Source organism: Bemisia tabaci, chromosome 3 (assembly GCF_918797505.1).
Source record: "Bemisia tabaci chromosome 3, PGI_BMITA_v3".
NCBI classification, from domain to species: Eukaryota; Metazoa; Arthropoda; class Insecta; order Hemiptera; family Aleyrodidae; genus Bemisia; species Bemisia tabaci.
Window position 1 is genome coordinate 9686285 of NC_092795.1, and position 14977 is coordinate 9701261.

Consider the following 14977-nt stretch of genomic DNA (forward strand, 5'->3'; position numbering starts at 1 on the left):
AGAAAAACAATGTTGCCAATTTGCTGGATCCGCCAATGCTTATCGATGGCCAACGTGCGAGGCCGCATAGACGGTGAAACTGCCAGACCACATATCTCGGTTTGCGATGTTGTAGACTTCCCGTCATCCTTTATTCTTTAAATGATAAACTACTCAATGACAATTCTTGAGAACTTTCATGCTTTTCTTGTCTATGGGTTGAAAACTCTGTGAAAATTTCAAGAAATGATATTAATTTGTTCTCTTTCAAAAAAATAAAATTGGAGCGAAGTTTTTTAAACACCGCAAACTAGATACGTGGTCTGGTTGTTTCAACGACGACATGTCTTAATTGCGGTGTTACAAAATTTCCGCTCCTTTTTCAGTTTTTCGAAGAGCTACAAGCCGACTTCATAGCTTGAAATGTTTACAGAATATTCTGCTAACAGAGAAGAAAAATCAAGGAGGCTTTAAAGAAATTACGTTGACTGGTTTTCCAAAGAAAAAATGATAGGTAGTCTGCAACGTTTCAGACGGAGATACAAGGTTTTGCACTTTGTCCATCAAGGTATTATACGTTAAGGCGCGGCAGCAAAAATAGAACAGGGATACCTAGTCAAGAAAGTAATAACTCCAATGTTAAAGAACTTAAACTTTTATTAATTCTTGATCCCTAGAATCGAAGTATAACAGGCATAAACTTACAGTAAACTTATCAAACTCTTGATATAATTCAGGTTAGGTAACATTATAACGGAATTGCAGAGGTGAATACGCAAATAAATGTCGGTGATAGGAAATTACAAACGCAGGAGACATCTGGTGGGGGCTATCAGGAATTCAGGAACTGTACGTAGATTACTCATTGTGCGTAGTTCTTGGTGCGATTTAAAATCGTAGAAAAATTATTACACCCTCACGTTGAATCCCTTTTTGGCTGCGATTGGTAGCATTTCCCCTTGCAGGAATGGATTCGGATTCTGGAAGTATAAATTCACGTAGGATTAGATACAATTAAAATCGAAACCGGTTGCAGGATTGTAATAACAAGATTGTGACCAGCGGCGATTCTCTGCAACATTGCAATCCTAGAAACGTTTTACTCGACTTAAAGTAAATCTATGTAAGAACATACATAGGCTGTCCCAAAACAACTGAGAGTAAGTCTGTATTTCAGTAACAATAATAGATATTGAAACGCGGTTTATGGGAGGTTGTAGCTCATATCCTTAGCTATCTAACGAGCCCAAGATTAGCTCATTTGGTCAAAATTTCGCTGAGTTACAGCAATTTTCCGGAGCCGTGTAAAAAATAACCCTACAGGATTTTTGAGTATTTTTTTCCTTGTCTGAACTGTTGTCCCGAGAGTCGCGCAGTTGATCGCAACTAAGCGGATCACGTTGGCACTGGTCTAGATGTAAGTTCTAACATGTTTGCATGTGCTTTCATTGCATATCAGAGTTTTCTTCAACTTCCCAGCTCAGTGAAGCCAACATTGTCTAGCGTTAATGACACGTGTTCTCGTTTGGTGCAATGAGTTCGCCCGCGAAGCTGAAACAAGAGCAACTCTATGCCATCCGTTACTGTGTTCGCCGAGGTTTAACTGCCTCTGATACCGTGAAAGAGATGTTCGTTGCTTATGGAGAAAATCGACTTGGGGAGAGCACCATTTATCGGTGGCATGCAGCTTTTTCCGAGGGTCGCGAGTCGGCGGCTTTGATTCCGCATGGCGGCCGGCTGTCAACTTCTGCGGCGGAGGAAAGTGTCATTAACGCTAGACAATGTTGGCTTCACTGAGCTGGGAAGTTGAAGAAAACTCTGATATGCAATGAAAGCACATGCAAACATGTTAGAACTTACATCTAGACCAGTGCCAACGTGATCCGCTTAGTTGCGATCAACTGCGCGACTCTCGGGACAACAGTTCAGACAAGGATAAAAATACTCAAAAATCCTGTAGGGTTATATTTTACACGGCTCCGGAAAATTGCTGTAACTCAGCGAAATTTTGACCAAATGAGCTAATCTTGAGCTCGTTAGATAGCTAAGGATATGAGCTACAACCTCCCACAAACCGCGTTACAATATCTATTATTGTTTCTGAAATACAGACTTACTCTCAGTTGTTTTGGGACAGCCTATGTAATATAAGTTTTTGGCGCGCTTTACGCGTAATTAGAGATAAGCTATAACCGTATACTGAATTCATGTTTCGGAATTCCAGTGAAATATTTCTCTCTCTCGAAACAGTACCACCTTCCTCAGGTGTATTAAGTTATGGTATCTTCCTGTACAGCCCTTGGTAATTGTATGCTTTGAGCGCGCGCAAGGAAAGCCAGAACGCCTTCATTTATGTGTGCACGCAACCCGACCATCCGTAAAGCAGCAATAGTATAGCATCTACTGACCGCCGCTAAAGTCCTATCCATCAGCTGTGTGCTAGATACTTTATAAAGGCTAGATTTTGCAGTTAGGAACTACAATTTCTGGCTCATAAAGAAAACAACTATCTACGAGGGGAAACTAGTGGCTCATATGAGGGGCAAGGGGCTTAAGTGCAGTTTTTGAAAATATTGAGGTATTAATGATTTCAAGTAAAACTAGTCTTAATCCATAGTCTGTGAAAACTCGCTCCCAAATTCCAATTTTAAGCATCAAAAAGTTAGTTTGAACTTGATTACCGCCATTAGGACCCATGTAATTTCGAAACTTCAAACACGTATTTCTCGGAATAGAAAAAACTGCACTTATGCGCATTGACCTCCAAGTTCCTTATATGGCGATTCTGGAATGAGCCAGAAATTGCAGTTCCTAATTGCAAAATGTGGTCCATTTCATCTCTATCCTCTCCAAACGGAATTTAATAATGATTATCTTCTCCCATTTCATGAAGTATGATTGTGACAATTTTTTAGGTAAATCACCCACCTGGTAAGAACGCAAGCTGCTGACAATGGAGTCGATGCCGATGTCGTTGTGGGAGAACTCTCGTGCTGAGCAGTCCATCATGTGCTCCACGTCACACATGCAGTCCTGTGCCGCTTGGAAGTCCCGACTGAACTGCGCCGTGTTCTCGAACTCCTCTAAGCACCCGTCCTCACCTATTTCCAACAGGAAAAACACATTCTTGTAGATTATCTAAAAATAATAAGATCTGTTCAAACAGCAACTCTTTACGTTCCATATTCATCGAAATATATCGCGCTTTGAAAAGTAGGGGTTTTGACATCATTCACCACAGTGGTTCCTTGGTTTCCTTGGCATCCTTGGTTTCTTCCACCTTGCTTTCATCCGAGTCACACGTGGAGTAACCAGCACAAATGTGCGTCACACCGACAGATGAGAGCGAAGGTGGAAGAAACCAAGGGTGTCACTACCGCGGAGGATGACGTCAATAACCAGACTTTTCAAAGGGCGATATCTCGGCTAATACCTATTGAACGTAGAACGTTGCTGTTTGGACAGATCCTATTATTTTTAGCTGATCTACAAGAATCAAGCATCAAAACACGATTCTGTGACCAGCGCAACTGACTCATCGGTTTATGTACTTACACCAAAGGAGAAATTCAGCGGGCTGATTGTTGACATTGATAGAAAAAGCTATAGATGAAGAATAGAATTCCCAAAGGAGTATAGGGCGATCCTATTGTTTGAAATGGGTGGTTCTAAAGACTAAGGGGGTAAATGATGGACTAATTATAGGGTCTCTCGGGTTGCGGTTAGTTAGTCTACTACCTACCTCCTTCGTCAATTGCAACCAGCCACTTCCACCAAATAGGATCCCTCCATAGCCCTTTTGCCGTCTTTGTCCATAGCTTTGTCTATCAATTTCTACAATCAGCTCGTAGGAGTCTGAAATAATGTGATGCAGGAAAGCAAAAAAAACTTTAAGATGGGGGGGGGGATGGTTAACGAGTTGATTGTACAACAGCTTAGAGGGGTTCATTTTGTAAAATTTGGGGCAATGAACACCCATAATTACTAAAAGTTGATCCTTCGACAGCAATTCAGAGAGGAAATTTGGGAAAATCGCTGATGAAGTTCGCTTCCGCTCTTGCTGGTTTTGAGGAACGATCTTACACTATACTGCTGTGATAATGAAGAATGCCGTATAAATATTCCAATGAAGCCACATTTCCCCCGGTAAAATGTTCATATTTTAGAGAAGTTAAGTATGGATAATTTTCAGACAGATGTGCCCTCGATTAAAATGCAAACTCGATTCTGTGAACAATTGGAAGAATAGCTGTAAGAGGTTTCCCGTAAAATACGTATATTATCAAGAAAATTTTGCGACGCCCAAAGGTTCATACGGCATTATTCCTTGTGCGCTAGGATACAAGTATTTCGTCACTCTGACGTCATACAACGGACATGGAAATACATATTGGAGAATTGATGGGGAAACATGAGAAAGCTTACTTGTGTAACCAATAGGACATGGATTTGGGGGATTGCAATACGCTGGTAGCGATGCATCAGTTTTCACTTGGTTCAGATTTTTTGCCGCGCCGTCAGGTTTTAACCTCTGTTCTCCTTCACCCGCTCCACCTGGAAAATAATAAGAACAAGAATTAAGCAAGCTCATACGCCATTTAAGGGAAGAAATCCATTTTTAGCAGCTTTCGGAGGATAAGCCTACCTACTGAAGAGCTGTACTATACACTGGACGGAACATTCGTTACTCCTCTCCTAGGCGAATACTCTCTGATTAGTGACGTCCAATTGAGGCAATGAGTGAAAGAAGGACACTTTATCGTTCATAATTTCAAAATAACCGCAGACAATTGAGGAAAACCTCCTTCCTAGTTTCCTTCCTGAGGAAACTATTGAATCATTATACTGCCCTGCTAAAAACGATCATATGGGTATCATGTTGAGACTATGTTGTCCCAACTTGGTCCGTTGCGGGCCATGTTGGGGACGAAAACATGGTACCATATTGAAGCCAACATGGTTTCAACATAGTACCAACATAGTACCAACTTAGTCCTGACATTGTTCCATGTTGGTGATTTGACCATTTCGGTACCATGTTGACACCATATCGCGTCAATATGGTACGTGGTTTTGAGGCTGAATTTATGTACCATGTTTTACTCACCAAAACGATCATTTTTAACAGGTTGAGATCGTATTTTGGGGGGTTTCAGGACAATTTTTCAACGATTTTTTGTCCGCGCACCTTTTTTGTCCAGTAGTTTACGCCCACGCGTAAAATAAGCGACAGTGACTAGGTTCAAGCGTTATATTTTAGTCGGAATGAAAAATTTTATTGACGATATGAAATTGAGAGAGAAGGAGGTGTTGTTATGGTTGCTCATTTTCTAAATGAAATGCTACTTTCTCCTTTTGATTCATCTTTTTAAATTGTCATTGGTGAATATATGGTTTTATTTCTATACTTAAAATATTCGATGTACAATATACCTTACATATGTATAGGTACTTGTTTTTATATTTTAAATTTTTTTTTTACGAAATTATTACTTCATTTTGTAAACATTTATATTTTTAAAACGTGAAAAATATTTGTAAAACCTTTTCCAAGCGATGGCATCGATATTAATCTCAATGAGCCGCATTTGTGCCGAAAGAAACTGCAAAAATGAATAAAAGAGGAAAAAAACCAAGAAGCACGCAATCTTTACTTTTAACCCATTTGTACATCGATCTTATAGAGTCAAATACGTCAAATTTTGAGCGTTTGGTTGCGCGTACACCTCGCTGCAGCACAGTGAAAGCACAAAATGTAAAATAAAAAATTAAAGTGCCTTGGAAATCATTGAATTTGACACGGAACCACCAATATTTAAAAGACACATTATATTATTACTCTCCTTTGATAAATTGATACTTATTTTGTTCCATCAATTTAAATGAGAATAATCAATGCGGAGTGTGCAAACATTTCAAAATCATCAGTTAAAAAACGCTGACTATGCGAGTATAAATATTAGAGCCTAACAAAGCGGAGCGGCGTGCTGCCAGCGTGAGCGGCTCACTGGCGCCTACAAACCTAAGTTGATACTTCTCGCATTGCACAATGCTTGAAGTATCCACTTAGGTTTGTAGGCGCGAATGCGCGTTTTGCGCTGACCGCCCGCCCGCCGTGCGGCGGCGCCTGAAGCAACTATTACACAACAGAGGTGTTGCACTGTTGCACAGTATTATACGAAATTGAACGTATTAAGAATGACAGGCATCCTTTAAAAGTACAGATGTTTCCTCGCAAAATAAATCAAGATACTTATCGTACACAGGAAAAATCTAAGAGCCTTTAGCTAAAGCAAATTAAGAGGTTCATCCGGTTCAGGTATAACAAGGTGGGAATTTCTTGAAAGATAATTAAGTCCTGTTGCACCAAAGAGGTGTAGAGAGTTTTAGTGAATTTTGTCTGATGGAATTGACGCTCCCTCATTTTTACCAAAAATCTCAATTATATATTATTCTCCGTTGGATCAGACAACCAAAAAAAAAAACAAAAAACAAAACAAAACAAAACAAAAAAACAAGCAAACCCTTATTCTTCCAAGACATTATACATTTTCATCCAAAAACGTCGTGAGCAATTGTCGTTTGTATTTACACGTGGACCAATTAACTTTGGGTCTCAACTGGCACGTGGACCAAAACCTCCGTGCCGAAAAAACGCGCGGACGTAAATTATTGGGAAAAACAGGTGCGTGGACAAAAAATCGTTGACGGTTTGTCCTATAACCGTTTTGGGAGAGGTATTGTTAGGTCAATTAAAAGGAATATTCAATTAAAATTCCATCTTGCCTCAAGAATATGTTTCCCATTAAGAGTAAAAGTGCAGTGGGAAATTCTAGAACACCGAAACTGAGAGGGATCTTTTTTGCACGCAAGCCCTAAATTCATACTATTTGTTTTTTTGTGTAATATTGACGTATGCGCTGAGCGTTGATCAAGTTGATTGCTTTTAAGAGCCATCAGTGCCGATCCCTGTCATTTTGCAATGCTTTTTTGTCTTCGTCATTTAAATCCATTAATAATATAGATTCCAGGTGAGGCGGCTACTTCAATAAATATCGAATGTTTTGCATACATTTATAATTTACATGGACCAAACCTCATGGCCATAACTGGCAAAGATTGCCACCGTGAGTGTCTGAGCCGACGCACAGTGGATCGAGTCAATCAGAGAGGCCGGACATGACATTTTTGACTTAAACTGCATTTTTTATGCTTATTTCGGCACAATTTAAATTTTAAGGGGTGCTTCAAGAAGAAAATTTCACGAAGAAACCAATGGAGCTACTTTTAGAACTTCAATGTCTTGTATAAATGGAGTTAAAAGCGTTTAAAGTTTCCAAAATATGTCCGACTTCTCCTTTTGACTCGACCCATTGTGCGACGTTGGAACATGATTAAATATTGATACTGACGTTGGGATTAGGGATCAAAGTTTCTCAGAGAATCTAGGTGCTGAGAGTGAGGACGTGAAAATTTCCGGGAAATTTTTCCCGATGACGCATCTCAAAACGAGGGATTTCCTCGTATACGATCACGTGTGTATACAGACGTACACTACCTACATTATAGAGTTTCCCTGAAAAGAAGATTCCAGCTGAACTTTCCCGGGAACGCTCTCTTTCGATTACTTAGCCTGAATCGATGGTGAGAATCTGAGACCACGTGTTTTGATGCGAAGTTGTACATCGATGGTGAAACTTCCAAACCACGTATCTCGGTTTGTGACGTTGCAGACTTCCTCTTATACTTTATTATTTAAATGGAGAACTACGCAACGTTATTGCTTGGAAACGCGCGAGACTTTTCTTTCCTGTGTGAAGCAAATTCTGGAAAAACCTCACGGAATGGTGTTGATTTGTCTCTTCAAGAAAAGTAAAGTAAAGGAGGAGATTTTTAAACGCCGCAAACGAAATACGTGGTTTGGTAGTTTCACCATCGATATCTTCATCAAATTGTGTTTCACGGTAGCAAACTGAAAATGATTATTTCGTGGAATTTTTATTGATTTTTTTTTCATTTTGCACAGTTTAATGCAACACGATTTTCAACAAATACGCTCAGCGGTTTTTCTGTAACAGAAATAAAAAAAAAATAGCGTGGATTTTGAAACGGTGCGAAATTTTACAGGTTTTTTTAACAGTCGGAAAATTCTGAATTTCAAAGATGACGGATTAGAACTTTGTACTTTTACTGGTAGCTCTTTCTTAAAACTCGATTTTTTAATCTGAAAACTTTAAACCACCGTGAATTAGACTCAGCATAAAAACATTGCCCCATGCCGTGGCACCAGTACATTATTTTTAAATTTTTCGACACCGGAGGCCCCTACAATTGCTCAATCGTTAAAAAAAAAAGTAACAGACATTTTACCATAATAGAGGAAAGTAGAGCACAAAGTTAACCAAAAGTCAAACGTGCGGTTGACATTTATTTTCCTTCGTCTTTGGGTTACATTGACCAAACTTTTGGAATATATTGACCAAATCTTTGGGTTCCATGGACCAAAGCTTTGGGTTGAAAATGTGCAAACTCGTTATAAATCAGGCGCGAACCCGCCAGAATCGAATCTGGATAGCTTTGGTGATAGTCCGACCCAGTGGTCTTGAAGAAGAAGAAAAATATGCGACGAAAATGGACCCAAAAAAGGGCTGAAGGGAGTGAGACTATGGTACGTGTCTACCTAAAATCGAGAAAAATCAAAATCTTGGCTGATCCCATTCTTGACAAATCGCAATATGAAATTGTCATAGTAAATGCAAATTTTTTACTGATTTTGATTCGGTTCTTTATTTATTTGTTCATTAAATTGGTGTCGATAGATTCACGTCGATCGATCCACGTTTGTATTTCTCGTTCGATTCATGTTGATCGAATACATACATAACATACCCCCTCGTCTCATGCAGACTTCCTATTAAACTATTTTTTTTAACTGAAGAGTTGCCTTCTACTGCGTATGCGGCAATTGTTGTTACGAATATGTTGTGCGTGCTGATTTTAGATCATTACATACTCGACACTTTGAAGGCGTTTTATGTGCACAAGTAGCGCAATCTGTCGGAGAACCAGCGGACTAAGCATTGAGCGATTCATTCGATTTCACTTCTGTTGCTCTCCGACAGGGTGCTCTAATTTTGCACATAAAACGCCTTCAGAGAGTCAAGTATGTATTGAGCTGATATCAGCACGCACAACATATTCGTAACAACAATTGCTGCGGACGCCGCTGAAGGCGAATTGAAAACAACCGTATAATCCACGTTGAAAAACATTTTAGCTCTTCAATTAATATTGTTACGAATAGAGAGTTGTATTTAATGATCTTTTTATGGGGGATCCTCGAAAATTTTAAACGAAGCAAAATAACATTTACCGCGCTACAAATTTTTAGTCGTAACGGGAAGTTCAGCCGAAGCTTCTCGCCGAGACTGAAGAAGCGTCATTACTAAAATGGTTTCGAAGCAAAAAAAGAAGAAAAAAAAGCATTGGACTGTCTCAGTCTTTCCTGCTATACTTAAAATAGGTTCATTTTACCTTCTGTAAGTGCAATTGACGTGCAACTTTCATTTCAAGATTGGGAGGAAAAACAAATTCGATAAAATAATACTGGGGGGAATAATTTGAAAAGGTCAAGTTTTGAGATGCCTGCTCTTTATCTTAAGGAAAATACTGCATTAAGCGTAGACTCGGTCAATCGAATCCACCCACTCACGTAATCACGTAGATCGACTCGTAAGGCGAAGGAAAATTGCTCGCAAGCCAAATGAGACTGCCTCCTCTCAACTGCCGCCCCCTCCTCACGCCATTTTTCCATTACATTTGTGTCGATTCAACCTCGCGATAAAAATAATGGAAAGTTCAAACCTTTCAAAAGAGATTCAACAGGCACTCTTTTGTTCAGCTGTAAAATGCACGGATCAAATCCATTTTTTAATAGTTGCAGTATTCTGCCGTGCTTAGGAAGAACGCCGTATGAACATTCGAGAGTTGCCAAATTTCCCTAGATAAAACATGTATTTTTGACAACATCTATGCACATTTTTCCTTGAAATTCTCAGATATTTTAGATTAAATTGCGTACAAATTGTCTGAAAATTTTGTAAAATAATATTCGCAATTTTCCCAGTGAATCCGGTTTTTATAGGAGGAAACTTGGCAACGTTTGAAGGCTCATACGGCGTTCTTCCTTAGCACGGCAGTATTGTCCACGATCATGACCTTTTCATGATAACCAGGGTTTTTTTGAAGTTTTCCTTTTGGATTCGCACTTTTTCTCGTAGAGCAGAAGATCAGTTTGACGAAATTAATATAGAAACGTACGAAGCCTCGGTAAGTTTGTACAGAGAAAGAGAGATTTGATGCTTTGTTCCCACATAAGGCTCAAGGTGACGGACAAAGTTTAATGACTATTATAACGTTCGAAATATCGATGACTAAAGTGCGCGACCACATTTCTCCGTTTGTAACGTTATAGACTTCCAGTTCTACTTCATTTTTTCCATGGAAAACCAAGCAACCAGGGCCGGATTTACTTACTTGCCGCCCATAGGCCGCCTGTATTTTTCGCCCCCTTCTCATTCGTGTTGAAACATCCATAAAAACCATCAAGTGAACATGCCGGAGGGGGAGGGGTGCATAAGACGCGTTTACTCGTTTTGGATACATTTTTTGCGAAAGCCGACACTACTAGCAAAAGTTCACGGAACTTTGCGCGAAAGTTAAGTTCCGTAATTAAACCTATCTCTTATTTCATTTAAATTAAATGAACGAAAAAATCATGAAAGAACAAACATAAATGTGGTTTAATAATTTTAACTTCCGCCGCCGCGCTGATCGCGCTGTGTTTGGCGCAATGCGTGAAGTATTCCTACAGTCTTGTATGCGCTATGCGTTTCGCGTCGACCGCTGCTGCACGCACTGTCTGACGCAATGCGTGAAGTATTCATGAAGTCTTGTAGGCGCTATGCGTTTCACGCCGACCACTGCTGCGCGCACTGTCTTTGACGCAATGCGTTAAGTATTTATGCAGTCTTGTAGGCGCTAATATGTGTTACATGCCGACCGCCGCGCCGAGGGTTTCTTCTTTTCATCTCAAGTTCTCGTCATCATTGCTCTCTGCGCCACGCCGTTCCAGGCAAAATTCCATGTTCGGTTTCTCTCTTAGTCTTAACTCGACTAATTAAAGGTGCTGTCTATTGTATCACAGAAAGACAGCAAATTATAGATATATACTCTCAGGAAATGAGAGATTTTGTCACCTTTTCTCGTTTGTAATTTTTTTTTCTGAATCCGATTTTTCTTTATAGCCACATTTAAAAAATTGCAAAATTTGCCGCCATGGGCCATGTGGCCACCCCCTAAATCCGGCCCTGCAAGCAACGCAATTTCTTGAAAAGTCCCTTGATTTTCATCTCTGATAGTGGAACATATTCTGTATCAAATTCAAATTGTAAAGTTGACTTGTTCCTCTTCAAAAAAATACCATACAAGAGCAAAGGTTTTGAAACACCGCATTGGAGATAGACGGTGTCGCACGTAAGCCGTCGATATTTTTTCTCGACTTTAGATCATTGATTGGAGAAAATTTACAACTAGTTGAATTCAATATTACTCCCAACTCATTTTTGACAAATTTGTGACGTGGTACGTTCCTGCTAAACTCGTTTCAGATGGAGCATTGAAAGTGTGCGTTTTTTCTTCACTCCAACGATATATTTTTGAAGAGAAAGCCATCCCGATTGGGTAAACAAAATAATTGCAGTGTTTGTGGATGTTTTATTAATTATTGCCGGGCTTTGATTAATGGTCCGATTTAATTTCAAGCTCAGCGATCTCGTGTAAAGTTTTCCTTTTTGCACGAGCAGAAAATTTAACACAGTGATGAATCATATACTCTTGTGCGTGCTATAGGTAGCCGTGCTCAAATGTCGTCTAGCACCATCGTGGAAAGCTTGATTTCTTCTCTCATCTAGAAATACCGAGGCAATAAAATACTGCGACAGTCTGACAAATAAAAAGTGACGTCACAAATTTTGAGTTCTATGGATTATCACACAGTTTTCTCATAATAGGACGACTCATGCAAAGAGGTAACGAATTGCTCGCAGGCATACTTCGTCGTCCCTCTCTAGGTCTACAAATACATCCCAAACAATATCGGACATCAAATTGAGAAAAAAAAGGGGGAAAAAGAAGAAGAAAAAAATCGAGTGTCACATAGGAGAGACGTATTCGGGCCATGTCATTATCATTTCCCCCGAATCTGAGCGACACCTCATTGGCAGAATAGAGCAGAGCATTGCGAGTTAGATCTTCGCGCCATCGCGCCTTCAATTTTGCAGACGCAACGCGTGCATCCCTCAAGCACGAATAGTTGTATCTCTACGCCGTCATCATCGTCAGTTATTTTCCTTGCTCTATTTCCATATTGTGTTTGATTCGGCTTATTTGTAGTGGTACTTGAAGGGCTACGTGTGCAGCACAGCCGAAGCTAGGAGGTGCAAGCAGGCCTCGTTTTTTAACTTTTCTCCCGAATCTGAGTGTCTCCTCGTGAGCAGCATAGAGCAGAGCAGAGCATTACGGGTGCATCGTGCCATCGCGCCTTCGATCTTGTAGATGCAACATGGACATCCATTAAACACGAATAGTTGCATCTTTGCGCTGCCATTAATGTGCGTTGAGGTTTCTTTAATTTTTGAAATTTGAGGAAAGTTAAGGTTTAGTCGGCGCAAATTATACTTCGGTGCGTCAAAATCAATAATCATTTTGAAAAAAACAAAACAAAACAAGAAAATATTTACAGGTCTCTCCAGCACTCTAAAGGGCGCCCGTCTAAAAATTGGTATTTTCACGAGAGTCGTGTCGTTTCAGGGAATTTTCTTCTCACGACTACCTCTAGTAATATCAAGCCGGGTCAAGTTGACCCTACTATCTCGTGTGGGGAAGCACTGTATGGCGGATGAGGAAGAAGGGTAGGAAAGCGCCAGTATTATGTCAAAAAGGTAAACATTTAAAACAATAGTATTTCTAACCCTTAAAAACGTAGATATAACATAGATAATACTTCAAAAACTATAGAAGTCAATGTATTTGAGTACGGCTCGATTTGGCCCAACTGGGATTTTGCGTTTAAAAAAAAGGATTTGGCATCTAAGGTTTAAAGCAGGTTTAAGGACGTCTTTAACGGATCATCAGGAAAAGGAGGATTTTTACTGAAATCGAGTAAACATCAGTTATTACAACATGGAAATAAGAGATACATACGAGAGATTACAATGATCTGTCACTGCATTAAAAAAAAATAAAAATAATAATAATGAAGTACAAAAGTAAAGATTTCATAATTTTGACAAACTTTAAGGGGCAGGATCACACAGGACCTACCTCAGAATTTGCAAAGCCTGCAAATGTATATTCTGTATTTTTTTCGCAATGACAGGCCATTGTAATCCCTCGTAAGGATCAGTATCTATTTCGACAGCCAAACTGATGAATTATACTTGAGTCCTGCATGCATGTTCTTGAAACGTTAAGGACGTCTGTGAACCTCCTCTAACCACCATATAAACCGCGTGGAGTTTTCCACAGAAAAGATAGCCGTTGAAGGAACATCTATAAGAGTGCGGACCTGAAAGGTATAATGCAATAATGAAATTTACCCTTTGTGATGAGTTATTTATAGAACTGAAAGGAATTTCGCGTCTTCTTGGAAGCTGAAATTTAGCGGCGGAATTTGAGGTCAAACTCCTCTCCAGCTTCCCTCTCCCTCCCCCTCATCGTCTGCGGTCCCTCGGATCCCCGTGAGAGGAACGGAGCAGGTTAAATCACTTTACGGTGTCATTATTTCTCGCCGCTTCCTTCCATCTTCGAACTTCCGACAACTTCCGACGGCGTCAAGTAAACAAGGAACTAAATCTTCCGATTTTTTGTTTTCCTCCGCCAACTCAAGTCGTTACACGATGTCGCTATGCAAGGAGCAAACTTTTCAGGGAAAAGTGGAGAGAAGATCAAGTAGTCCCTCTGCTCGTAAAAGAGCGCATCTCCTTTTTTATCTAAGGTCGGGGAAACATTGATTCATACGCTTCTACGCTACGGAAAAACTCGGTGCGTGCCTCTGAATGATGCCAAATGGACCACTAGACAAGGTACGAAGTTAAGTATTCTGATACATGTTTCTTGACCAAAATTTAAAGTAGAACACGATTTACGTAACGAAAATTACTGGAAAAGACTCCTAACCAAGATATTTAATGTTTCTTGACGCATGAATTCAAACCCCCCCCCCCCCTCATGAAAACTCAATGGTCAATTTGAGTCAGATCGCAAACTAAACTTTACTGTGGCAATCTCTGCGATACGAAAATATGGCAATCTCAATCTTGACGCTTTGGTTCAGCTATAGCAAATTGTTTACACTTTGACCAATAAAGGGGGGAAATGATCAATGTTTGATTTAGAAGCCTGCCAAAACCGTTGCAGTGCGCGCTTTGACTCACGTAGAGTATTGTGTTTATTGTGACCGGGCGCAATTCAAATGTCCCGTCATCAATGTAAAAACAAGTTAATATCTTAGTTTGAAGTTAATTTCAGTAATTTTTGATGCAAAAATCGTGTTTTTCGTGAAATGGTTAAGAAGCATGCAATAGAATGCTTAAATTCGAATCTTGACAAGTGGTCCATTTCCAGTGATGAAATACGAATTTTTCTGGTTTATTGAAGATTTTCCCTCCGATTTTGCCGTAAAAGCATTGCCTCGTGCAAATATGTAAAAATCTGCTCGCTTATTTGTGCATTTAAGGTGACAATGAGCAGAGTGTAAAAATGAGAAGTATGATTTCGAGCACAGGTACTTCAAACCCTCTTCAAACTATCTTTATCAAGTGGGTATAGAAGAAATAGAATAGACTCTCAATGTGACGCGGTAGAAGAACGTAATAGCCAGTGAGCAAATATTGCACGATTGTCAAAACGACATCCGGTAGTCCAGTTAGTTTATGAT

General features: G+C 39.8%; 1 protein-coding gene across 2 annotated transcripts in view; it reads right to left on the bottom strand.

The window, feature by feature from the left end:
- Positions 1-618: 618 nt before the first annotated feature.
- 7B2 (Secretogranin_V domain-containing protein 7B2) overlaps positions 619-14977 on the bottom strand; it is a 40748-nt gene continuing 26389 nt past the window's right edge. For both annotated transcript variants that reach the window (XM_019042269.2, XM_019042270.2), the window contains exons 4-6: positions 4405-4533; positions 2908-3080; positions 619-959 (exon numbers count right to left, since the gene is read on the bottom strand). In XM_019042269.2, the coding sequence (XP_018897814.2) occupies positions 888-959; positions 2908-3080; positions 4405-4533 (374 nt within the window). In that variant the 3' untranslated portion in view covers positions 619-887. The remainder of the gene's footprint in view (positions 960-2907; positions 3081-4404; positions 4534-14977) is intronic.